General features: G+C 34.4%; 1 protein-coding gene across 6 annotated transcripts in view; it reads left to right on the plus strand.

The window, feature by feature from the left end:
• Positions 1-12,369, plus strand: part of SLC16A7 (solute carrier family 16 member 7) — a 221,492-nt gene extending 209,123 nt beyond the window's left edge. For 5 of the 6 annotated variants that reach the window (XM_066258875.1, XM_066258874.1, XM_066258872.1 and 2 more), the window contains 3 exons: positions 616-759; positions 4,105-4,905; positions 8,516-12,367. In XM_066258875.1, the coding sequence (XP_066114972.1) occupies positions 616-759; positions 4,105-4,905; positions 8,516-8,784 (1,214 nt within the window). In that variant the 3' untranslated portion in view covers positions 8,785-12,367. Of the gene's footprint in view, positions 1-615; positions 760-4,104; positions 4,906-8,515 lie in introns of all 6 variants that reach the window. The other variant, XM_066258876.1, reaches the window with a different exon arrangement.
• The last annotated feature ends 14,286 nt before the right edge of the window (positions 12,370-26,655 follow it).

The following is a 26,655-nucleotide window of genomic DNA, read 5'->3' on the forward strand; positions in this document are numbered from 1 at the left end:
TCATCTTGTTTGAGCAAAAGCTCACCAGCTTGAGCCCAAGGTCGCTGGTTTGAGCAAGAGGCCCCTCGGTCTGCTGTACCCCCCAGTCAAGGCACATAGAAGAAAGCACTCAATGAACAACTAAGGTGTCACAACAAAGAATTGATGCTTCTCATCTCTCTCCTTTTCTGTCTGTCTGTCCCTATCTGTCTCTCTCTCTGTCTCTGTCACAAAAAAAAAATTTCAAATATAATTAAGGATATGTATGTGTGTGTGCACACAGTATACTAAAATACTTCTAACACACAGAAGTCATTTATGTAATGCCTAGGTTTTTGTTACATTAATTTACCTGCACTTATTAAAATAGACAGTTGAGCTCTGTCTTCTTGAAATACTTTACCATCAAAAATTAAATGAGTATGGTCATAAATAGTTGTAATTTATTATTTTATATTTTCATATATATGGTTAAAGATAACCAAACTGATTGGAAAGTATTAAAAAGGCATTATATTCCATATAAACTACTGTTTTCCTTTTATCATTAAAATGTGCTTTCTTAGCTTTCAAAATCAATGATCTTAAAAATAAATGACCCAGCAACTGAATATTTCTTATCTCATCTCCACTCAGGTCCCATAAGTAGTGTTTTGGTGAATAAATATGGTAGCCGGCCAGTGGTGATGGTTGGAGGTTTACTATGCTGTGCGGGAATGGTTGCAGCCTCTTTTAGTACCAGTGTAATAGAGCTCTACCTCACTGTCGGAGTCCTTGGAGGTAAGTTTTGTTTTTAGCTTATTATCTTAACACTCATGTTGTTTACAAAGCTCTCTAAAAAGCATGAAAAACAGAACATTTTTATTTATTTCTTTTAATTCTATTTTTACACCAGGTTTAAATAATTTTCATCTAGTACATTGAAATATTAGCTATGGAATATCCAATCAAAATCATTTCAAGTAATAGAAAAAAATGATTTATCAATACATAATGTTCTATGATATAAATGTCAAAAACAAAACTGCTTTTGTCTGTCCTCTTCCATTAGTCAAGATGATGAAAGAGGCTTTCTGGCATATAAATAGCTTTATTTATTTTTTTAATGTATTTTTTATTACTTAACACTAGAGTATCTAATGTATCACTTGTAATAGATTAGAAATGGTGCCCAAAGATATTTTTTGGATGTCCTGGCTTAGCTTCAATGACAGAATTATTGGTGTCTGTGTTCTATTTGTGGTAAAGCGCTGTACTTGGTACCCTTTATTTTCCTTACTAAAAGATGCTGTTTAAAAGGTTTATAAGACACATTTGCCACTAACCACAAATATATTTCATACTATCATTTTATTATAAATGTTTCTCATGCATAATGTCTCTAGATGCAAACTGACCTGAATATGTACATTTTTAAAACACTATTTTTATTAGTATCAGTAATAAATTGAATCAAACAAATCTGTACTCAGTTTTAAGAAAATTAGACTTCAATATGTAAGATATTAACTCTTCTTCTTATACCCATAGATAAACAGGTAAATGTATTTCTCCTTCTGTTGTGATTTTTAGATCAGTCTAAAGTTGCACTTATGTATCATGAGATAAAAGAAATTAGATGCATTAAAGCCTGCAACACAGTGATGTTAACATTTTTCTCTTGACAACTCTCTTCCTTTTTGATATGGTAAAACACTTTTTGTAAATGAGGATCTTTTTATATCTAGGAATTTTCATAGTGGAGAGACTGCCTTTTCCATTCTGCTGAAATAATTACATTTGATTGTGGAAATAAGGTTGGATCTAAAAATAGATGTATTAGAGAAGAGGTAATTTTGGTATTACTGTACCAGAAATATCTACACCCTGTAGATTATTCTCATTTCAGTTTCCTTCTTTTGTGTCTTGAAGGCTTTGGTGCTTCTACTTCTAGAGTCAATCATTTAATACACCTATCAGAAATTCATCTAAAGTCATTATCAGACAATAGTTCTTGGTATCTGAAATCAGACAGTTCTTGTTTTTCAAAGCCTGACTCAGCATATATTAGCTGTGTGATCATAGGTAAATTAACATTACTATGCCTCATTCTTTTTGTCTTTAAGCTGAGAAAAATGAGAATTTTTTCCTTAGGAACTTCTTGGAATGATTAAATAAAAATAAATAACATATAGTACTTTACAGAATGCCCAGCATTTTGTTACTTTCAAACAAATATTAGCAAATAATAGTAATCACAATGTCATATTTATATAATATCTTACAGTTCTAGAACTTAGTTGATTTTGGCAACCCTTATTTTTGTTGAGGGAATTTGAACTGAAGAAGTCTAAATGTTTTGCTGAGTAGTATACATAGGTAAGTAGCTGAGGCAGATTTAGATCTTTTTATTTCAAATCTCCTATTTGTTGTGCCATGCCAGAATAGGAAGTAGATGGCCACTTTTAAGGAGAACTCAGATTCACGTCTGAAGGCAAATTCCAGGTGACAGAATGCGGGTGGAGGGAAGTAATATGGCATAGGGTAAGGAAATTTAGGACACAATTTTAAAACACAATTCAAAACAATTCCTGATTTTTAATTTTGTTTCTTCCACTTACAAGCCACTGACCGTAGGCTGGTCAGTTTTCTATCTTGTTAAGTTGGGTATAGGTACACTTATTCTGCAAATCTCACAGGTATGGCAGAAGTAGTATCAGAAAGCATACTGCTCTGTTACTCTCCAGAGCATGTTCTTGGTTCCTTCCAGTCAGCTTTCAGAGACCCTCTTACTCATAGAAAACATTTGTATTAAATGTCTACAATAAGTGTTTGTACTCAGAACTGAGTATCCCAGAATCTAAATACTTAACCAGTTTGCAGAACTGTGTCAATTTACATAAATTGATAAATGTAGAATTCTTTCTTCTATAGTAATAGAATATAGTATTCTAACTTTTAAAATAATATGGAATAATACCTACGCTAAAGTTAAAAGAGAGGTAATTTATATAAATCAATTTTATTTACTTTTATAACAAACTCTTTCATTACTATTGCTGAATAGTACCTTGGTGAGCTATAAGAAATAATTCATTTTCAAAGGAAATATTTAGCACTGCCAAGGAGTTCCCTAGACAGCAGGAACTTTGGACTTATGTAAACAATAACCTTTACTCCTTGAAATAAGAATATGTTTCAAGTTCCAAAATTATTATTTTTTTTTTAATTAACACACATGTTCATCAATATTCATAAAATGTGGAATGTGAGGGATGGGGAGCCTGAAACTAAAGGCATAAGTTTCTTCTTTGTTATTATTTGCATGGTTTTGAAGAAATATCTCTGGGGAAACCTTAGACTATAAGTGACAAAGTTTCAGTCTGTTCAATTCTGAATAGAAGAGAGTCACATTTTAAATGCAGTCTTTCCCACAACAAAAAAATAATCTATCATATGATAGGTATGTAAATATAAAAAGAGATGAAACTCTATGGAATGAAATGATTGTAATTATGAGAACTGATCAGCCTGACCAGGCAGTGGTGCAGTGGATGGAGCATCAGACTGGGATGCAGAAGACCCAGGTTCAAGACCCTGATGTCACCAGCTTAAGCGCGAACTCATCTGGTTTGAGCAAAGCTCACCAGCTTGGACCCAGGGTCGCTGGCTCAAGCAAGGGGTTACTCTGTCTACTGAAGGCCCATGGTCAGGGCAATTATGAGAAAGCAATCAATGAACAACTAAGGTGTCACAACCAAAAACTGATGATTGATACTTCTCACCTCTCTCTGTCCCTGTCTATCCCTCTCTCTGACTCTCTCTCTGTAAAAAAAAAAAAAAAAGAACTGATCATTTTATCCTCGTTTCAACCTGTTCTATAATTATTAAACATCAGTAGAAGTTTTTAGGTTTATTTTTATGCTTTAGAATGAGAGGAATGTAAAACTGTTGTACGTATCAAATACCCGTTATGAGAACCTTTTTCTGTACTATTTCTTTGATATTTATAATTAACAAAAACCACTACTTACTGTTGTATTTTGAGATCTGCTTCACCCAATTGACTGTACATTTTGAAGACTCATTTCTTTTCTGTGTGGCATAATGTTTGTGTTTTTTTCTCTTTTGTTTTGTTCTTTGCAGGTTTGGGTCTAGCCTTCAACCTGCAACCTGCCTTAACAATCATTGGGAAATACTTCTATAAGAAACGACCCATGGCAATTGGACTTGCCATGGCAGGAAGTCCTGTTTTCTTAAGTACCTTAGCTCCTTTCAATCAGTTCCTTTTTAATACTTTCGGCTGGAAAGGAAGTTTCTTGATTTTGGGAGGCATACTCTTAAATGCCTGTGTGGCTGGTTCCCTCATGAGATCCCTTGGACCCAAACAAACGACTGAGTCCAAAAATAAGATTGGCGTGGGATCTCATGATTCAGATGTGAAGAAATCAATATGGGAAAAAATTAATAACTATTTAGATTTCTCCCTCTTCAAGCATAGAGGATTTTTGATATACTTATCTGGAAATGTCATTTTGTTTCTGGGATTTTTTGCCCCCATTATATTCTTGGCTCCATATGCTAAAGACAAAGGAATTGATGAGTATTCTGCAGCCTTCCTGCTGTCTGTTGTGGCTTTTGTTGATATGTTTGCCAGGCCTGCTGTGGGATTAATTGCAAACTCCAAACTTGTTCGAACTCGAATCCAGTACTACTTCTGTTTTGCAATCATGTTCACCGGAGTGTGCCATCTCCTGTGCCCGCTGGCAGAGAGCTACACAAGCCTGGTGGTTTATGCTGTATTTTTTGGTCTTGGATTTGGGGGTGTTAGCGCTCTCCTCTTTGAAACTCTCATGGACCTTGTTGGTGCTCAAAGATTTTCCAGTGCTGTGGGACTCGTCACAGTTGTGGAGTGTTGTCCAGTTCTTCTTGGCCCTCCACTTGCTGGTAAGTATAGTTCTTAGTAAGGCCAGCAAAAAACCTAAAATCAATAGCCATTAACTGAGACTTTCTTTATAGTATATAACGTACTTTGCAATAATAAAAAAATATTAGTAGCCCAAAGGCTTTGGGTATGTTAATTTTAGATTTTATTATGTATTTTTAAACTTCATAATTAGTTCAATTTAGATCTAAATTTGTTTCAGAACCTGAACCTAAAACTTAAGAATTTAAGTTAAACTGATAACTGGTAACATAATTTTTAGTTTTTTGCCCATATCAGTTGTTTTGTGACTTAAAAATGCATCATGAAAAGTCATATTTTTATAATTTTTGTCATTGCTAAATAGATTTCTCTTCTGTCTATATTAAAATGAGCAAACAATTTAATGCTCTCACAGTATTAGAATCTATTTTATTTACTGTTATATTGATGTCAAACTTGATATATGCTTAATGAAGGAATACTTTTAAATCACTGGTAGGAATATATTAAAATGAAAAGAAATCCAATAAAGGTAATTTTTTATCAGACACTTATATTTCTTATAAGTTATAAAAACTACCTTTAAATTTTAAGATCTGAGATATTTTTAATATACCTACAAGAGTATCTATATTTAATAACCCAGTAAGAAGACTAAGTAAAAGCACAGGTATAAGTTCATTTTGGAGTTTAGACTGTTTAGCCATAGGCTTTAGCGTTATAAATATTAAATACTTCTTGTGGGGCAGTCTTTCCTAGTAACTACTGTATAAGCAGGTATTGAGATAGACTCCTGGCCTAGTAGTCACTGTTACTGTGGGGCTGAATGTAAAATTTTCACAGTATTTAAGTTGTTTATAAATGGCTTCCTACATGACATTAAGGAATCATTTTGAAAGTGGAGAAATTCAGGTCTAATTTACTAATATTAAGGCACTTTTGACTTTTTTACCTTTGCTCTTTATTAGGTTAGGAACGAGTTGTGTATTTGTGGACTTTCTGTCCATCCTAGCTGTCCTCTAGTAAATCACATAGTTGTTTTGGGGGGTATATATGTCTCAATGCAGATATACCATGGCACCAAAACACTTTCAAAAAAAGTAAAAAACAGTCATTCTTACTTACTAGCCAACTTATTTTGTTTTATAAGATAAGTACAATTGGCCAACTTTTCATATGGAAGCAGTTTTATCAAATGAGTTTCAGAAGCCTATTCATTAGCAAGAAATATTTTATTATCAACAGAGAAACTTGTATTTCAGCAACTCTGGCAGGATGAAAAAAATCAAGTCAGGTCAACAAATATTGTGGTGGGCTTTAAGAAGGAAAATGAAGGAATCTGATTTGGCTACTGCTACTTGTGCTGAGAACCTTTATTAATAACATTTATATCACTTTCTGTGTCCTTGAATGCTTATTGGGTTAATATTGCCAAACAGTTGCACCACTGGTGCAGGGGCAGTAATTGATTTGTTGTAGTTCTCACACTGTAGCCATTCCTTTCATCCTGTTTCTGCCTCTTGCTACCCCTGGGACACTCTGTGACTTTTAGACTGGCTTCTCCTCAACAGCATTTAGTATCTTCTAGAAAGGCATCTTACACATTGTAGGCACTCAGTAAATACTTTTGAATGCATGGGTCCTGTTGTAGTTACTTCTCACAAGGTTGCTGCAGCTCCTACCATTCTTCTTAGTAGGGAAATAAAAGGTAGGGAGGGCATGATTTTTATTTTAATTTTTTTCTGCCCAAACTTTTACTGCAGTCCTCACAAAGAAATGAAACTTTAATTCTGGAAATCATATATGGTTCCTTGATGATGATAAAAAATCCCCGAAACATATAGAAGATATGTTGATACAGCAGCCCAAAATGACATTAAGACTGAGGAGTGCATAGAACTACTGTTTATGTATTTTGAAATGTGGCAATCATTGCATGAATAGAAATATTTGATAAAGTTAGAATGGAAAATTAAATTATGCAATTTCATTATGTTTATATATGTCATATTTATTCAAATAAGCTTATTCCACCATTTACATAATTAAAACAGGGAACCTGTTCAAACAGATAATTTCACAAATAGCTGAATTTAGCACTGAGCCTCTGACTAGATTTTCCTTGGAATGATAGAGACTCTGACTAAACAAACAGGTCTATATCAGAATCACCTGGAATAAGCACATAATACACAACATGGATTTGTGTAGATTCCATTTTGCTGATAATAATTATTGTTAAGAATTAGGTGCCTCACCATTTACTCCCCCTCTATCCTCCACCATCCTCCACCCCCTCTCAACCCCAGCCCAATAAAATTCAATTAAAAAAAAAGAATTAGGTGCCTGCAAAAGCAAGGGGCAAAATTATGAACTAAAACATTTTTAAAAGTCAATAAACCTTCAGATTATATGGCACCAAGCTATTTTTTAATGTTTTCAATTATGAAATGGAATAAATATTTTCTTCCTGTTTGGTTTGGCCTTAATAATTTAGATTCAGATAAAGTGAGAAACTGGGATTAGCCACAAAAGTGACATAACACTTAACCAAGCGGTTTGGTGAAGCTATTTTACAGAACAGTTAGGAATATGAGATTCAGGCAGACGTTGACTAGAGCCCAGACCCTGCCAACTCCCTGGTTGTGTAACCAGGGTTGGCTTACTTCAGAGTGCTTTTGTAGAATTAAATGAGATATTGCAAATAAAAGTGTTTAGCCTAGTGCTGGGCATAGAAAAAGCTATTAGTAAATATCATGCCCTGTTATGAACTTTATAAAAGCTTTGGGGTCTTTCCTAAAGAATGTAACATTTCCTTCTTTATTAAAAAGATAGGGCCCTGGCCAGTTGGCTCAGTGGTAGAGATCGGCAGATGGTGTAGAAGTCCCAGGTTCAATTTCCCATCAGGGTACACAGGAGAAGCGACTATCTGCTTCTCCACCCCTCTCTTCCCTTCTGTCTCTCTTCTCTTCCTGCAGTTATGGCTTGAATGGTTTGAGCAACTTGGCTCCGGGCACTGAAGATAGCTTCATGGCCTCACCTCAGGCTCTGAAACAGCTCGGTTGCCAAGCAATAGAGCAGCCCAGATAAGCAGAGCATTGCACTGTAAGGGGCTTGTCAGGTTGAGCGCATGCAGGAGTCTGTCTCTGCCTCCTTACTAACCCCACCTCTTACTTAATTAGAAAAAAAAAAGAAGTAGAAGAAGAAGAAGATAGGAAGCATGGAAAAGAATGAAGCAATTTCAGTGTGTATGCTGTAAATAGATAAATATATCTAGTTTTACATGTATAGATGTAAAAAATGTACCTCACACATGTATGCATTTATGAACATGCATGCAAAAGCATTACTTTGTCTTGGTTGTACATTTTTATTAAGGGACATAATATTCAATAATTTTAACATACTGATACTATAATGCTGATTGTGCCCATACTTGCCTTTCCTTATATATATAAAATACTTATATATATAGTCTAGAATATTTTTCTCTATTAAAGTTTTATTTAATATTAATGTAAATAAGAAATAGGTACATACTTTGAAAAAATTCATTTAAAATTTTTCTTATTTATGGCTTCTTTATTATTTTATATTGAAATATTTTTTGTTTGTTTTTTTGTTTCTTAGGTAAACTGGTGGATGAAACTGGAGAATATAAATATATGTATATATCCTGTGGAGCTATTGTGTTCGTATCAAGTGTGTGGCTGCTCATTGGCAATATTATAAACTATAGATTGCTAGCAAAAGACAAGACGTTGGAAAAAGCAAGGAAAAAAGTATATAATCCTGAGTCCAGAGAATCTGAACCTTTGAACAAATCTAAACAAAAGAATATTGATGTCAAAAATATGAGAACAGGGAATAATCCCTCTGAAAGAGAAACTAATATATAGCAAGAATCACACCTCTGATTTCAGTGCTGATGACTTTCTTAACATTACTTTTTTTTCCAAAATATTGTAAAGGGTTTTAGTTAAAATAAAACTTCATAATTATGATGAAGAAAATATTCTCTTCAGTGGTAGATGTTAATTTTTTTTTTTTAATTTTGGAGCAGTTAAACTTTGAGATTATGTGTATAAAGAATCCATGCAAGGGGTTTATTTCCATACATGACTCTGGTTGAGGTGATACAGTTATTTTAAAGTCTTCCAGTGACTTCCAGTTTTGATTATAGAGATGTGAATTCCAAACCCCTGGTTTCAGTAGTTAGAAGGGGTATGCTTAATCCTGTAAGAACACCTTCTGTAATTTTTATTTTTTATTTGGTATGTGAAATGGAATGAAAGGAAATGAATTTCCATTCACACTATCTGGAGAACAAAAGAGAAATAAGTTCAAAAAGAGCATTATTACCATACTATTTTTTTTTTTTACTTAAAAACCCATGGAGTAAAAGAAATGCATTATATCTGCATACTACTACTGTACAACATGGATTTTAAAAATAAGAACAAGAGTGACAATAAGGTGATCTTAATTTGAAAATACGACTATTATAAAAAAACATTTTCATGTATAAAATTTAATTGAAAAAAAGAAAATACTTCATTTTAAACCATTATTTCTGAGCACTGTTGGATCTGATTAATGTGTGAACATGGTTTCTTTGAGGGGACCATTAGTACCTGGTGCTAGAGAACAGAACCCTCCAATAACTTCAGAATTTTACCTAATATATAAATTAAATTAAAAGGCTAAATTACTCCAAGCAATGAGCTATATCCATTGATTTTTTTAAAAGAATTTTTGTTAGCTATCCAGAAAGTAATAACTAGGGATTTAGTTTAACCAGAACTCATCAGATTTATTTTTCTGCTAAGACATCAACTGGAATCAACTGGAATCCTGGTGGACAGGCTTATACATAGGCCAAGTTGTAATATTTTCCAACACAGGGGTTATCGTGAGATTGCTGTTATGAGTAATTCATCTGAGTAAAGCTATCTAAGAGTGGGAGGGTCTTACAATGAGCCCTCTAAACTCTCTCATTCCCCAACCTCTCTAAAATGCGAAAGCAAAAAACAAAAACCACAAACAGACTTTGAACTCAGCCACTGAAAATGCCTCATATTGTAGGAATGGCAGCACTTGAAGATTCTACCCTCTATCGATTGGACTTCCTGCTGCCTGTGAACAGAACTAAAATAGGAGACTTTTAAAAAGGCGGCTAGAATTGGAGGCTCTGTGTGCCTTGATATATACTTGTGAAGTTTAGAGACCGTATATAACAACAGCAAGAAGCTTGAATTACTGCAGCTCAAATTCATTTAGTAGTTTCTATTTTCATCAGGATGTGGAAACACCTGGGACTCTGAATCACTCTTGAATACCCTTGTATGTGATAGTTCTGTACATTCAAAACTCTAAATACCATTTTGAATTATAAAGTGCTTTTAAACAAAAAAGAAATTGTGCACTAAAGCTAAAGTTATAAATATTTACATCTATAGAGCTGAAATTTAAGTTAAGATCATGATTAGTAAAAAGTATTTAGTGTTTGATTATTGAAGTGACATCACTTAAGTTGTCAAAAGGAATTTGCTGTTTTCCTTTTCCTTTTTCTTTTTATTGTGGTAGAGTCAGGTGCTATTCTTATTTTCTATAAGATTGTACCTGGATAACAAGTTTTTTGGGATAGTTAATGTTAAGGATTTGACTTGTAAAATTTATGCACTGTTTAAGCATGTGATCATATTCAGGAAGCTATAAAAAATTCCATATTTTGTATAACATTCACTATTTTTTGCAAATGAAAGAAGTATTTTTTATTAAGTAAATCAATATGTGCCAATACCATAGCTGAATTAATCAGAGTAATGTGGCAGTATATGGTTGTGTTGTGTTGTTGTTTTTAATATTTGCCCAATCTTGAGTCTTGAATGAGCTATTTGCATATTACTAGTGCTTTCTTATGTAACTCTGACTGATTGTAAGAAACACAACATTATAAATTAGTAGCCCTCCAGTGAAAAATGTCTTGAGTTTTCTGAAGATACACATTTAAATTAACATAGATGTCAGACCTGGGAGATGAGAAATAAACTGCAAAGTAATAATTGTGGAGTTTTAGGTCTAAGGCTATTGTCTTTTTTGTCACCTGCTGGTAGAGACATGACAGTGGGTGCATTCCAGTGCCTTTCTCCAGAAGGGAGTTTATTTCCACACTAATGAATTTCTTGTCAAAACACAACTTGTGTTTATTCTATTGTTCCTTGGTCATTTTCATTATCTTTTTATTTCTAACACCGATTATATTAAATTGTTAAAAAAAAAAAGGGGGGGAAGGAAAGGAAATTGCACTTTTAAAGCACATGATCTGATGTATACAGTTGAGCTTGGCAGTAGCAATACACAAAGTTACAAATAAACACGCATAAAAATTCACATGCATGAATGTTGAAAATTGAATCAAAACTTACTTGAAACAGTGATATAAAAATTTACATACAGGACTCGGTATTGTTCCAGGGTAAAATAAATTTTTCTATTTGTTTAGTCTTCCTACTCCTGTGAACTTGTTAAAATATTTGTTGCTTTAACAGAATCTTCCAAAGATTGAGAAAAGACTATCAAATAGGCCATTCATTATTATACAGTCACATAAATGGAAGAGGAAATATAGTTGGCCTCTGTCTGCAACAATTAGTGTAGAACATATTCCTTCCCCTAAGAAACAATGGGTTTTAGATGTTCTAGTTATCATGAAACAGAATCAGAGAACACTGTGAATACTAAATCCCATTGCCCTATTGCGGGATTGTGCAGAAGGAAGAGTATCATAAACTAGGTACAAAATAATTCATGCTCACTGACTCATTTATTTTTCAATTTGTGATAACTAAGCACCCCATATTTCTCACCATTTAAGTTTAAAAATACCTTTACTAATCAATGAGTAGACTATTGAGTATAAACTTGTTCTGAGTTATTCCCATCTTTCTGGATCATTGGTGGGTCCAACCAGCACACATGGAAGAGGCAGAGTCAGGCCCTGGGGTCCTTCACGTTGGAATACACGATGTTTCCTCAGTCAACTTTACATGACTCCTGAGTTTCACTTTCTTAGTACCAAGTTCCAACCGCCTCTTGTCACATCCCCCTATGGGAAATAAGTGAAATCATTGGGTTTGATGCATTTGAATGTGCACTTTAGACATTTGGCATTTTTTACTCATTATTCTCTGGCTGCATATGACAACTGAGGATACAGAACAAAGACCACAAGATGCATGATGTAAGATGATGTTATAAAATGTAGAAATACCCTTAATCAGTCAGTTGAAATTTATTTTCCATCCAAAAATACCTTTCCTAAAGAAACTCTTCTAATCTGTATAATGTTTCAGACTTTTAATAATACAAAATAAAATAAAATCATGACCATTAGGCTGAATTTATTTTTTTATTTTTATTTTTTTTAATAAATTTTTATTAATGGTAATGGGATGACATTAATAAATCAGGGTACATATATTCAAAGAAAACATGTCTAGGTTATTTTGTCATCAAATTATGTTGCAAACCCCTCGCCCAAAGTCAGATTGTCCTCCGCCACCCTCTATCTAGTTCTCTGTGCCCCTCCCCCTCCCCCTAACTCTCTCCCTCCCTCCCTTCCATGTCCTCCCTCCCCCCCCCACCCTTGGTAACCACCACACTCTTGTCCATGTCTCTTAGTCTCATTTTTATGTTCCACCAATGTATGGAATCATGTAGTTCTTGTTTTTTTCTGATTTGCTTATTTCACTCCTTATAATGTTATCAAGATCCCACCATTTTGCTGTAAATGATCTGATGTCATCATTTCTTATGGCTGAGTAGTATTCCATAGTGTATATGTGCCACATCTTCTTTATCCAGTCTTCTATTGAAGGGCTTTTTGGTTGTTTCCATGTCTTGGCCACTGTGAACAGTGCTGCAATGAACATGGGGCTACATGTGTCTTCACGTATCAATGTTTCTGAGGTTTTGGGGTATATACCCAGTAGAGGGATTGCTGGGTCATAAGGTAGTTCTATTTTCAGTTTTTTGAGGAACCACCATACTTTCCTCCATAATGGTTGTACTACTTTACAGTCCCACCAACAGTGAATGAGGGTTCCTTTTTCTCCACAGCATTAGGCTGAATTTAATAGGAAGAAAGGATGCAAAGTGAGAAGGGAACTAATATTTATTATGTATTTTGTATTATGCATTTTGCTTTCATGATGCCCTTTAATATTCAAGCCAAATCACAGGTATCATCCATCTGATATAATAGATGAGTGAAACAAAACCAAAAACAGACATACACAAAAATTCAGCAACTACCAAAGTTAAAACATAATATGTGAAGAATCAGAACTGAAACTCAGGTTTATCTAAAAGCAGAAAGAGCCCCCAGGGTGTTCATTGCTGCCTCCTCTCAGAAACTGTAGAAGGAAAATTGGATACAATATAGACACAAAAAATTTAAACCTTATATGGTAAACCAATTAGGTTTAACCGCAATTTGTATTATGATTTATATAGTGTTTATTAGAGACTGCATTTGCTACAAACTAAATACATAATTTCATGTTGGCTGCTTTACTAGGTAGCCTATGTACTACATTATCTTATATCACAGCAATAATTATATAATAGCCATAATTGTTTTAATATGATTTTTTACACAAATAATGGCATATTTATATGACTCAAGCATAATATATTATCTCTGAGGTTGGTTTCAGAAGAAAAATTTTATTTTCTTTATGGTTAAATAATTCGCATATTGGTTGCTACATATTATGACTCAAGAACTAAAAGTACTTAATATAAAACATTATTTTCAGAATCATGATTCCCATTTATAGAATTTTCCCAAACAATGAAAAACAATTTTTCAAGTTATGATATACAAATGATTTGGTTTATCTATTCACTATATATTTATTTCTATCATTTTATGCAATTACCCCTATACCCATACTCATTTTTCAAGTTTTTCTAAACATCTGTGTAGTCATTCTTTCTGTCCCTTTATTCTAGAGAGAGAACAAGTGTCATTGTTTTTTTCCTCTCATTTAGAATTTTGGCCTCCTTAGGATATTGTTCTCCTTAGCTTTATATCAGATGGTGCACTTCTGATGTCTTGCTTCCTTCACAAAGTCACCCATGCTGTGTCTGGTCTTATTTGTGATTTGCAGCAGTGGCCATATTCCTGGAACAACCTGTTTATACTTTTGGCAATTGCCACTTATCTTCACAAATAAAAGAACTCGTCACATGACCGTAGATTTGAGGTTTCCTGGATAAGGAAGGTGCTTACACTTTAGATTTTTTTTTAATGAAAGGCCTCCTTATGTGTAATACATATATACTTGAATGTGATTTTTAAAAATCAATCTTTCTGTCCTTGGTCCTCACTATTCAGGATGTTTCTGATTTTCTTAAAGTGCCTGAAAACTTGATGGCAACCCAGCTTACCATCAAGCATTGCACTATAACATCTATTCTGCAGGCTCTTTCAAAACAGTGTCTTCACTGATACTGCATAGTAAATAGATTCCTTACCACAACCAAAGAGCATCAAAATTATTGAGATAAAAATGAAAATTACAGTCTTTACTCATGTTACCTTTTTTAGGTTTTGGTTTCTATATATCTGTGTACATGATCTCTTGTTTGAGAAATACACTTAAAAGTTGAGGCCTAATCATCAATAATTATAATGCTTGGTATAATCAGAACCAAATTATCTCTGTTAATCATTGAAAATTGAGTGGTTTGCTGAGCTCACGTCAAGTTTGTTGTTGTTTCTATATTCTCTGCTCTCAATAGTCTGTGCACTGTAGGTTTTAACTCCGCATGATCCTATGATCTGCTTGAGTGTAGTCTTCTGTCCTCCACAGCCTTTCTTTCACCTTGTTTGACTAATATGCAACTCTGAAAGAATGATGAGAGTTATATTGAGAAACACAATTTTAGGTCTTTGCAAAAAGAGTTTTTGACTTTGGTGAAGCATGTGGGAATTCTTTAGACCACATGATTTCTCCCCCCAATTCTGTGTGCTTTACCTTCTTCCCTTTCTTTACTTTTTATATAATTATTTCAAAAACTATTTTCTTTTAATTGTTTTTTTTCACAATGTCTAGGTTACACCTTTAGAATTTTTCACCTAATTATGGACTTTTTCAGTACAGAGTTTCTGTTTATTTGGCGGAGTTAGTTAACTTCCCCTATTTGCATGAGCTCCATGTTTTTCAATCTTTAAACTTGTTAGTAAGATGTGTGATAGTATTTCAGCAGGTGGTTGTTCAGTGATCATAAATTCATTGTCTTTTCAGCAAATATTTGTCTTCACACAATATAACAATATTTTTGTTCTTTTGTTTTAAATTCAAATATGCAAAATAAGCTAGGAATGCACTGTATGAAAGCACGTGATCAGTATTCTGTTAAGGTGTAGATGGGTAAAACGTTTTGCTCAGATGAACAAAAGAGTGGAGTTCTTATCTCATGCTAATGTCAGACGAAGTTTTAAAGCAGTCTTCTAAGACTTTCATTTTAGGTTTGTTGCTGTTTTAGTTTCATATGCATCTAAAAAAGGTTTTTAAGTTTGACCATGTTTCTATGACTCGTTCATTAAAATAAAGCACAAATTTCTGATAGACTATTTAATTGACTTTATTTTTCTACCACATGGTATTCTAAATAAAGTATAAATATTTCCAGATTTATTGAGAAAGAACATGTGAACTGAATTATTTTTTCAGCACTATATAAAATTTTTATTTGTATTGTATTTTCTTTTTAACATATTTATGTATCAAAAATATGTTTAATTAATTTGTTTCATCTTCTCGGCCCTCGAAGTTAGATTTGTGGGCTACATTCACAGTGTTGCAGAATAATACAATAACAGGTTAAGGGCTTTTTGTCTAAACATGTCTGTCGTCTGAGTAAATGACTGCATAAGCCAGGGATTCCCAAACTTTTTACACAGGGGGCCAGTTCACTGTTCCTCAGACTGTTGGAGGGCTGGACTATAAAAAAAAAACTATGAATAAATCCCTATGCACACTGCATATATCTTATTTTAAAGTAAAAAAACAAAACGGGAACAAATACAATGTTTAAAATAAAAAACAAGTAAATTTAAATCATCAAACTGACCAATATTTCAATGAGAGCTATGGGCCTGCTTTTGACTAATGAGATGGTCAATGTGCTCCTCTTACTGACCACCAATGAAAGAGGTGCCCCTTCTGGAAATGCGGGCGGGGGCGGGATAAATGGCCTCAGGAGGCCGCATGCAGCCCGCAGGCCCATAGTTTGGGGACCCCTGGCATAAGCCATCCTATTTGTAATGATGAACTTGATAAAGTGAAAACACACATACTTTTCTGAAAATACAGTCTAGCCTTACTTGAATCCTTTATTTCTATAGTAAATATATATATTTCTTCTAACTGAATCATACTTTACAAAATCATGTTTGTAAATTTAATTTGAAGAATATTTGCTGATTCCTGCTGCAGATAATTCTGAGTACTGTATGTAAATTGGATATAATGACTAAGAAGGGATGAATGATTTTGACCAACACATATACTGTATGTTGTTATAGACTATCTAGGTAATTAAAAAATACTTATTAATGATTTTTTATAGAAACTGTGTGTCAGTATTTAAATACTTCCTTTTTGGTTTATGTTTGTATTTTATTTTATAAATAATATTCACTGATTTGTTTCCTAAAAGTAAAATGCCACAATACAAAACACACACTACAAGTTTGTTGAATTACTAAGTCATATGCAAGAAATTATTGTCATTGTATACACTTGAGAAACCTCAACAATATTTTTTGACCTAATAATCTGAGGATGGGTTAATAAATAATTAGTATAAGCTCTATCTCAAATATTCTTTTTTTTTAATGGTCATTTTATGTAAACAATACTAAAATCTACTAGCGGTGTCTGGCAACAGTAAAACTAGAGTTTCTTTTATTGTAGAGATCCCATTTGCCTTCTTTTTAATTTTTTCTAGATAGATATTCTTTTTAGACTCTTCTTTTCATTCTATTTCAGAAAGAAAAAAAATCACTTTTGATTTGAAGCCTTTTATTTACAATCACTTCCCTCCAAATGTTTTTAGCCTGTGTGTTGATATTTTCTAGCATGAGTAATTTCAAAAAACATATTTACCACTTGTATTATTTAACAATTATATTATTTCACCCTATTTTTACATTTGGAGAAGTAGTAAAAGTAAAATGATCAGGATAGAAGTTATTCATAATAACATGTTGTTATGAAATAGCTAAAAGACATTCCTCGGCAATAGCCACTTACACTTACCTAACTTTTTCAGAAATTCTCTAGCAATTGAAATTAAGGGTTAATCTGTACAATTTTTTAAAAGAATAATTATAGACTGTACTTTTCTGATTTTTAAGTGAAAAAGGTTAAATGGAGTTTGTTCTGTAGGCATCTTAAACACCATTTTCACATGGTCTATCAATTATAGTTATTATGATAGTGAAATAGAGAAATAGCTTTTGCTGAAACCTAAAATAATCCAGTCATTTGTTTTTACATGATTTAAATCATGGCTTTTTATATTTCATTTTTCAAAAAATCAATAATAATTGAAAAATCAATGCAATTAACTTAAAGACCTTTCAAAGTTTAAATATATAAGATAGAACCTCTACTTTTTGCCTCTTACTGATGAATGTACTTAAAGTGATTGCGATCTGATCTTGGAATATTTCTGTTATTTAGTATACAGTAGCTCTAAACTTGGCAAGAACTGGCATTTGTATACAATATATATTTTGTCTTTGACTAAACAGAATGTAAATTTATTGAAATCAGGAATATATTATATTGCTGATCATTTATAAATTGATTATTTTAAAGCAAACTTGTGTGAATAACTGAATCATTTACCACTTAACTTTTATTTATACTATATCCATTGTTATATGGACATACTGTTTTAGAAATTTTTTTCTGTAATTTTAAGTTCACTACATAACTAATTTGAAACGAAATGTTGAATTCCTCTGTGGGGAGGGTACATATTTTGTAGCAGTTTTAAATATATGTTCAAGTTTATCTCTTTCTTATTAGACTGTGAGTTTCTTGCGGACAAGGATATTATCTTAGTTGCAATGACAATTTTAGTGCCTAGCAAAGTGCTGGGCACAGAATAAATCTTTTATTAAGATAAATTGATTAATCTATTTAATTAATAGATACTACAGTACTCTGTTGTGCAGGCTGAATATATATTAGAATAATTATCTGTTTATTTTTTAAAGGAAGGTATAGAAAGCAAACACATAGCATTTTATCTTTAAATTGTTAGTTTATTTTGAAGAATTCATTTTTATTTTATCAATAAACATTTTTATGCAAATGTTGAATTATGTAGCAGCTAAATTCATGGTACATACTAACTAGTTTTATTTTCTTTAAAAATGAGAAATGCTTTTTAGACTTCTTGAAGATAAATGTTGACAATAATTTTATTGACCAAAGGTGCTACTTATTTCCAATCTTTAACTTGCTCATAAATGCTCCTGTTTGCTGAGCTTTTTTATTCTTTTTATCAGGAGGGGTAGGGGGAGGTATGCAAAAATTGAGAATGTTTTTTTTGCCTGAATTATGCAATTTATCACTGTATATCTTTCATTGTACTCTATTATTATTATTGCATTTGAATAATTATTTCTTACTGCTCACTAATTTTTATTGCAGGAACAGGCTGTTTCTTAGACAGCATATGCATATAAATTTATATAATATGTAAGAAAATCATATTATTAAATTAATATTAAAATGACAAATGTTCATGCTAAATTTTTTAAACAAAATGTACACTGCCTTTTTTAAGGACTATTAAATGATACGCTAATCAAAAGATAATTTTCAACATCAACTCAAATGTAAAGGCATACTTCTTTCTGAATGCAAATAACCAATTACTGTCAATGGAAGTCACAGGTAGTCAAAACACAAGCTGTTTCTAAGGACGGAAATGAAAGGTCTGCTATTTGCTTTATTATATGTACACAGTTTAATAGATTTACACAGAAGGAACACATTCAGTTCAAAAAGAGAACATGATCTGCACCACAGAAGTCCTCCTCAGACCACTTCTCAGCCTATATTCCCTTCTTTAATTTTTTTAACGTTACTTTTTAAAGCAGTTTTAGTTCCACAGCAAAATTGAGTATAAAATGCAGAGATTTTTCATTCTATACCCTGTTCCACAGATGCAACAGACACACTGTTATCACCCAAAGCCCATAGTCCACAGTAGGGTTCACTCTTGGTGGTGTACCTTTTATGGGTTTGGACACATTTATAATGATATTTATCTGTCGGGAGCCGATCCACAACTGCTAGCTGACAAGGTCACAGCAGGAGAAGACCCACAACTGCTGGCTGACAAGGTCACAGCAGGAGAAGACCCACAACTGCTGGCTGACAAGGTCACAGCAGAAGAAGATCAAAAACTGCTGATTGACAAAGTCACAGCAGAGAAGACCAATGGCTGCGGAGTGACAAAGTCACTGCAGTGAAGACCAATGGCTGTGGGGTGACAAAGTCACCACAAAGGATAGGCACAACGATACTCCCCCCTTTTGACTTTTTGAATTAATCTGGCCTTATATCCCCCCTTTTCTGGGTGTGTGCTATTATTTGTGGCACAGGGATAATAGTACCATGCTTTCCCTGTAGATTCATAGTGATTTCTTTGGAAATGAGACAGAGGGTGTGAGTTCCACAGAAAAGCCTATAAGCCCCTTAAACTGGGCTCATAGACATAAGAGGCTGGCTATGATATCCCTCATAAAGGGTTAAGTTTGTAGGAGAATTCCTTCTTAATCATGTTAAAAAGAATAAATTGTGACTTAGGAGGCAGTGGCTATGCACAAAGCACCCTTCGGCCTTCACTTAACATTTTTTCCTCCCTAGCCTTTTCATGTGATAAGTAGAGAAACATTCCTTTCTTCCTGCTTATTTGATCTGCAAATAGTGGTATATTCTGAGAAGAATAGAGTCAAAACTTAACTAGTGTTTAAATAAAATGTAGGAAGTAATAACAGTTAATGTCTTGTGTTGCTGCTGGGCTATCTTGCAAGTGCACTCTGCATATCTTTGGGTGAAAGCTATTCTTAATGTTATGTTAACTTCTTTAAAGGCAAGCCTTTCAGAATCTTGTAGGACACTGCATAAACTCAAGGCCATTTACCTGAGCAAGCCGTGGTCCATTGTTAGTCGTCTGCTAAATCTCTCTCTGCCCCTTAACTCACAACAGACTAATACTTTAAAAGCTTTTACTGATGTTGTTATTCAAGTTATTTTGAATGATTTGCTACTTGATTTGTGATTCATAGATGTAAATTAACTGTTATCTGGAAACATGCAAACATAGTGAAACAAAAGCAATAATTAACACCATGTGGTGTGTATAAAAAGGGAGCTATACTAGCATTGAGCAGAGATGCCTGGCAGTAAATGCTAACCAGAGAATAAAGAGAAAGAAAAGAATTCGGCTCTCTCATTCCATTTTCGCTGACGCAGTCTCCTCCTGTGGGACCCCTGGATCTCCCCCCCTGGGGCTGGACCCCGGCATTTATCTACCCTGGCAACCACTGATACTTTACTGATTTTAGGTTAGCTCCGCCTTTCTCAGTGTCTTATACTTGGGTTCACACAGTATGGAAGCCTATTCAATGTGGCTTCTTTCATTTTAGTAAAATGCATATAAGTTCCCTCCATCTCTTTTCAAAGCTTGATAGTTCTTTTTTTTTTTTAACAGAATAAGGATTCCATTGTTTAGAAGTATCACAGTTTATCCATTCACTTACTGAAGGACATGTTGGTAGCTTTCATGTTTTGGCAATTATAAAAAAGCTGCTAAAAAAAGCTGTTTTAAGGTGAACCAAGCTTTCAATTTCTTGGTTTTAATTACCAAGGAGCATAATTATTGGATCAGTTGGTAAGAGTATGTTTGGTTTTGTAAGAAATTGCCAAGCTCTCTTCCAAAGTGGCTGTACCCACAATACGTGATCGTTTCTGCTGCTTCATAATTTCACCAGAATTTCTTTTCAATGTTCCAGATTTTGGCCATTCTAATAGGTGTGTAAAGATATCCTGTTGTTTTAGAGTACATTTTCCCAATGACGTATGGTATACAGAATCTTTCCACATGTTTATTTGCCATCTATATTTCTTTTTGTTGATGTGTCTCTTAAGGTTTTTGTTTCATTTTTAAAATTGGAATTATTGTTTTTTATTAAAATTTATTTATTGATTTTTGAATTATTGAGTTTTGAGAGCTTTATGTATATTTTGAATGACACTCCTTTATCATATAAATATCTATACAGTATTTCTTTCCAGTTAGTGGCTTATCTTTTTATTCTCATCTTTACATTAAATATAACATGTATTTCATTTCTAAAATTTACACACTAATAGTATAAAAATTTAAAATATAACAAAGAGGCTTGACCTGTTGTAAAGCCAGAAGTCACTGCCAGGGCCACCATAAAAGCAGCCTGGCTCATGCAGGTTCGCATTGGATTCGGACAGTCGGTAAAGAAACAGCAGAGCCAAAAACTGATGGGCTTTAATTCTAGCTTGCACCCGGCGGGCAAGTAAAAACACACACTGGGCTCCAAAACCCACTCACATTCAGTGCTCACAAAGTCACTGACTTATCCGAGTTTCCTAGAATCAAAGATTTCTAGCTCACCAGACTTATTCACCTCTGTTCCCCATCTCCTTCCTTATCCCAAATACAAACTCTACACAAACTGGCATCTCACTCAGCACTTCACCAACTTGGCTGCTTCTCCTGGCCTCCTCCACGTGGCCTCTTTCCACTGCTGGCTCTACTCTTTCATGCTAATCATCCCAGGAACCAAGAGCGCCAGCTCCCGTTCTACCCCTATTTTATAGTGTAGAAATCCAAACCCTTAATCCAATATACATAATAGGGAAGTCTCTAATACAAAGTCACTTCTCTGAGGCATGATTGGATTGTACCACCCCACATCAAAAAGGGTGGGAAAGGCTTAATCCCAAAACCAAGCCCCAGGCTACAACGATCCTCAACACACATTAATATCACCTGGGCGATGGCCTCACGTGGGCAGCGCCTATTTTTAACAAAATGAGCATAATACATTTTATCTGCCCAACACCTGTGGTGGTGCAGTGGATAAAGTGTCGACCTGGAACACTGAGGTCGCTGGTTCAAAACCCTGGCCTTGCCTGGTCAAGTCACATACAGCAAGCAAATACTATGAATTGATGCTTCCTTTTCTCCCCCCTTTTTCTCTTTCTCCCTCTCTTTTTTTCTCTCTCTCTCCTCTCTAAAAGTCAATCAATAAAATATTTGCCCTGGCCGGTTGGCTCAGCGGTAGAGCGTCAGCCTAGCGTGCGGAGGACCCGGGTTCGATTCCCGGCCAGGGCACACAGGAGAAGCGCCCATTTGCTTCTCCACCCCTCCGCCGCGCCTTCCTCTCTGTCTCTCTCTTCCCCTCCCGCTGCCAAGGCTCCATTGGAGCAAAGATGGCCCGGGCGCTGGGGATGGCTCTGTGGCCTCTGCCTCAGGCGCTAGAGTGGCTCTGGTCGCAACATGGCGACGCCCAGGATGGGCAGAGCATCGCCCCCTGGTGGGCAGAGCAGTCGCCCCATGGTGGGCGTGCCGGGTGGATCCCGGTTGGGCGCATGCGGGAGTCTGTCTGACTGTCTCTCCCTGTTTCCAGCTTCAGAAAAGTGAAAAAAAAAAAAAAACAAAAAAAACAAAAAAAAAAATATTTAAAAAAAAAAATAGTGATTCTTAAAAAAATAAATTAAAAAAAGTAGAATATGCCCTGGCTGGCTGACTCAGTGGTAGAGCGTCAGCCCGGTGTGTGGAAGTTCTGGGTTCGATTCCCAGCCAGAGCACACAGGAGAAACACCCATAGGCTTCTCCACCCTTCCCTTTCCTTGCTTCCCATCCCTCAACCAAGGCTCCATTGGAGCAAAGTTGGCCCAGGCACTGAAGATGGCTTCATGGGCTCTGCCTCAGAGGCTAGAATGGCTCTGACTGGCAAGGAGCAACACCCCAGGTGGGCAGAGCATCACCCCCTGGTGGGCATGCCGAGTGGATCCCTGTCGGGCACATGCAGGAGTCTGTCTCTCTGCCTCCCGCTTCTCACTTCATAAAAGAAATAAAATAAAAAATAGAATATAACAAAGATAAAAATGAATATCACTTGTAACAGCATCAGCCAGAATTAGTATTTTAAGATGTGTTTGGTCTCTTTCTAGGCAATATTAAAAGTTTAATTTTCAGTAGATATACATGCAGTGTGATAATCAGTGACAATATTTTTCTTCCGAGACAAGAATCTTCATCAATCTCTCATGTAATATTTAAAATTTTATATTTTAAAAACATAAAATTAAAACACAAATGGCAATTAATGTCAAAGTGAGTTTTCTATTTCAACTTATTATGATAGACTTTAATTCTGTTTAAGGGGAGACAGTTTATTTTCTAATGTAATGTAGAGGTTTTTTAGTTTTTTAAATTGAATTCACTGGGGTGACATTGGTTAATAAAATTATATAGGTTTCAGCTATACAATTCTATAATACATCATCTGTATATTGTACTGTGTGTTCACCACTTCAGGTCAAGTGTCCTTCCATCACCATTTATCACCTTACACCCTCTTCTACCTCTCCCCACCCCCTTTCCCTCTGGCAATCACCATATTGTTGTCTCTATCTATGTCTCTTTATTTTCTTGACAGTGCATTTTGCAGAGCAGAATTTTTTAATGTTATTGAAGTCCAGCTTATCAATTCTTTCATGGATCATGCCTTTAGTGTTTTATCTAAAAATTCATCACCAAATCCTAGGTCATGTAGATTTTCTCCTATATTATCTTCTAGGAGTTTTATATTTTGCACTTAAGACCTATGATTCATTTTTAGTTCATTTTTGTAAAGGTAAAGTCTGAATCCAGATTTATTTTTGTATGCAGCTACCTGGTTGCTCCAGTATCATTTATTCAAAAGATTTTCTCTTCTCTCTACATTGCTATTGCTTCTGTATCAAAGATCATTGAACTATTTATGTGGGTGTATTTCTTGACTCTCTATTCTGAACCACTGATCTATTTGTTTATTCTTTTACCAATATGACACTGTCTTGATTAATATAACCTTATGTCTTAAAGTTCTCTAAAATAAGTCTTAAAATTCTCCAACCTTATTGTTCTCTTTTAATATTGTGTTGGTTATTCTGGGTATTTTGCCTTTCCATATAAACTTTAGAATAAGTTTGCCAGTATCCACAAAATCATTTGCTAGGATTTTGATTTGAGATTGCATTAAATCTATAGATGAAGTAGAGAAGAACAGACTCGACAATATCATGTTTTTCTAACCAACATGGAATAATATTTCATTTAGTTAGGAGTTTTGTAGTTTTTCTTATGTAAATTATCTACATATTTTATTAGATTTATACCTAATTATTTCATTTTATTCAGTACTAATATTAATAACATTGCATTTTTAATTTTTAATTCCACTTGTTCACCTTTAGTATATAATAAAATGGTCAACTTTTGTATTTTTAACCTTGCGTTCTGCAACCTTGCTATAATAGCTTAATAGTTTCAAGAATGCTTTTGTTGATTCTTGTTAATTGCATTAGCTAGGACATCTAGTACAATGTTGAAAAGCCATGGAAAAAGGGGACATCCATTACTAGTTATTGCTTTAATTGGGAAAGATTTGAGATTTTCACTAATAAGTATGATGTTGATTGTATGCTTTTATGTAGATATATTTTATTATGTTGAGAAAGTTCCTCTCAATTCTTAGATTGCTGAGAGTTTTTATCATAAATGGGTGTTGGATTTTATCAGGTTCTTTTTGTGCATATACTGTTATGATCATGTAATATTTTTCACTTCAGGTTGTTAATGTGATGGATTAAATTAATTGATTTTTAAGTGTTGAACCAACATTGCATACCCAAAATAAATTCCATTTTGTTGTGTTGTATGATTTTTTTATACATGTAGGATTGAACTTGCCAATATTTGGCTGTGGTTTTTGCATTTATGTTCATGAGAAATTTGTAGTTTTCTTATAATGTCTTTGCCTGACTTTGGCATTAAGGAAATGCTGGTTTCATAGAATAATTTAGGAAGCATTCTCACTGTTTTATCTTCTGGAAGATATTGTAGAGAATTGGTATAATTATTCCTTAAATGTTTGATAGAATTCACCAGTGAGCACATCATGGACTGGTGGTTTCTGTTTTGGAAGGTTATTAAATATTATTCAATTTTGTTAATAGATACAGGTTCCTTCACCTTGTATATTTTTGTGTGAGCTTTGACAAATTATGTGTCTTAAGAAGTAGATTCATGTCATCTAAGTTATCAAATGTTGGGGTATTAAGTTGCTCATAGTATTCATTTATCTTTTTATTATCCTTTTACTGTCCATAAGGTTGGTAATGATGTCCTCTCTTCCCTTTTTCTCTTTCTTTCTTCCTCTCTCTCTCTCTTTTCCTTCTTTTTTCCTTCCTCCTTCTTTTTTCCTTCTTTCCTTCCTTCCTTCCTTCCTTCCTTCCTTCCTTCCTTCCTTCCTTCCTTCCTTCCTTCCTTCCTTCTTTCCTCTCTTCCTTCATACCTTCCTTCCTTCCATTTTTTGAAAGAGGCAGGGAGAAAGAGACTGTAACATTGAGCTACTCCTGTATGTACCCTGACTGGGGAATCAAACCAGTGACCAATGTGCTTCTGGAGGATGCTCCAATCAACCAAGTTACATGGCCAGAGCTTACTTTTTTTAGAGACAAAGAGAGAAAGGGGGTAGAGAGAGAAGAGGGAAAGAAAACATTCATTTGTTGTTTCACACAGTTCTGCATTCATTGGTTGCCTCCTGTGTGTACCCTGACTGGAAATCAAACCCTAAACCTTATCATTCTGGGACAACACTCTTAACCGACTAAACTAACTGGCCAGGGCTCAGGGCTCCCTGTTTCTTATATTAGTAATGTGTGTGTTCTCTCTCTCTTCCTCTCTCTTTCTCTCTCTCTCTCTCTCTCTCTCTCTCTCTCTTGTGATAGAGGCAGAGAGAGAGAGACAGAGAAGAAGGGAGAGAGATGAGAAACATCAATTCTTCATTGTAGCTCCTTATTTGTTCATTGATTATTTTGTCATATGTGCTTTGATCGGAGGTCTACAGAAGAGCAGTGACCCCTTGCTCAAGCCTGGAACCTTGGGCTCAAGCCAGTGACCATGGGGTCATGTCTATGATCCCATGCTCAAGCCAAATGAACCTGCACTCAAGCCGGCAACCTCATTGTTTTGAAACTGAGTCCTCCACATCCCAGTCTGACACTCTATCCACTGTGCAACTGCCTGGTCAGGCTCTTTCTCTTTTTTTTTAAGTTAGCCTGGCTAAGGTTTATCAATTTTACTGATATTTTCAAAGAACTAGCTTTTGATTTCATTGATTTCCTAATTTAAATTTCACTGATTCCTGCTCTATTTTTAGTTTTTATTCTGCTTAATTTTATTTTAAATTGTTCCTCTTTTTCTAGTTCTTTAAGGTGAAAAATCAGATGATTGATTTAGAGGTTTCTTCTTTTGTAATACATTTATTCAATGATATACATTTTTCTCTAGGAACTGCTTTTACAAATTTCCACAAATTTTGATGTTTTATGTTTTTTATTTAGTTCAATGTATTTCTA

This window comes from Saccopteryx bilineata, chromosome 2 (assembly GCF_036850765.1).
Source record: "Saccopteryx bilineata isolate mSacBil1 chromosome 2, mSacBil1_pri_phased_curated, whole genome shotgun sequence".
In the NCBI taxonomy this organism is placed as follows: domain Eukaryota; kingdom Metazoa; phylum Chordata; class Mammalia; order Chiroptera; family Emballonuridae; genus Saccopteryx; species Saccopteryx bilineata.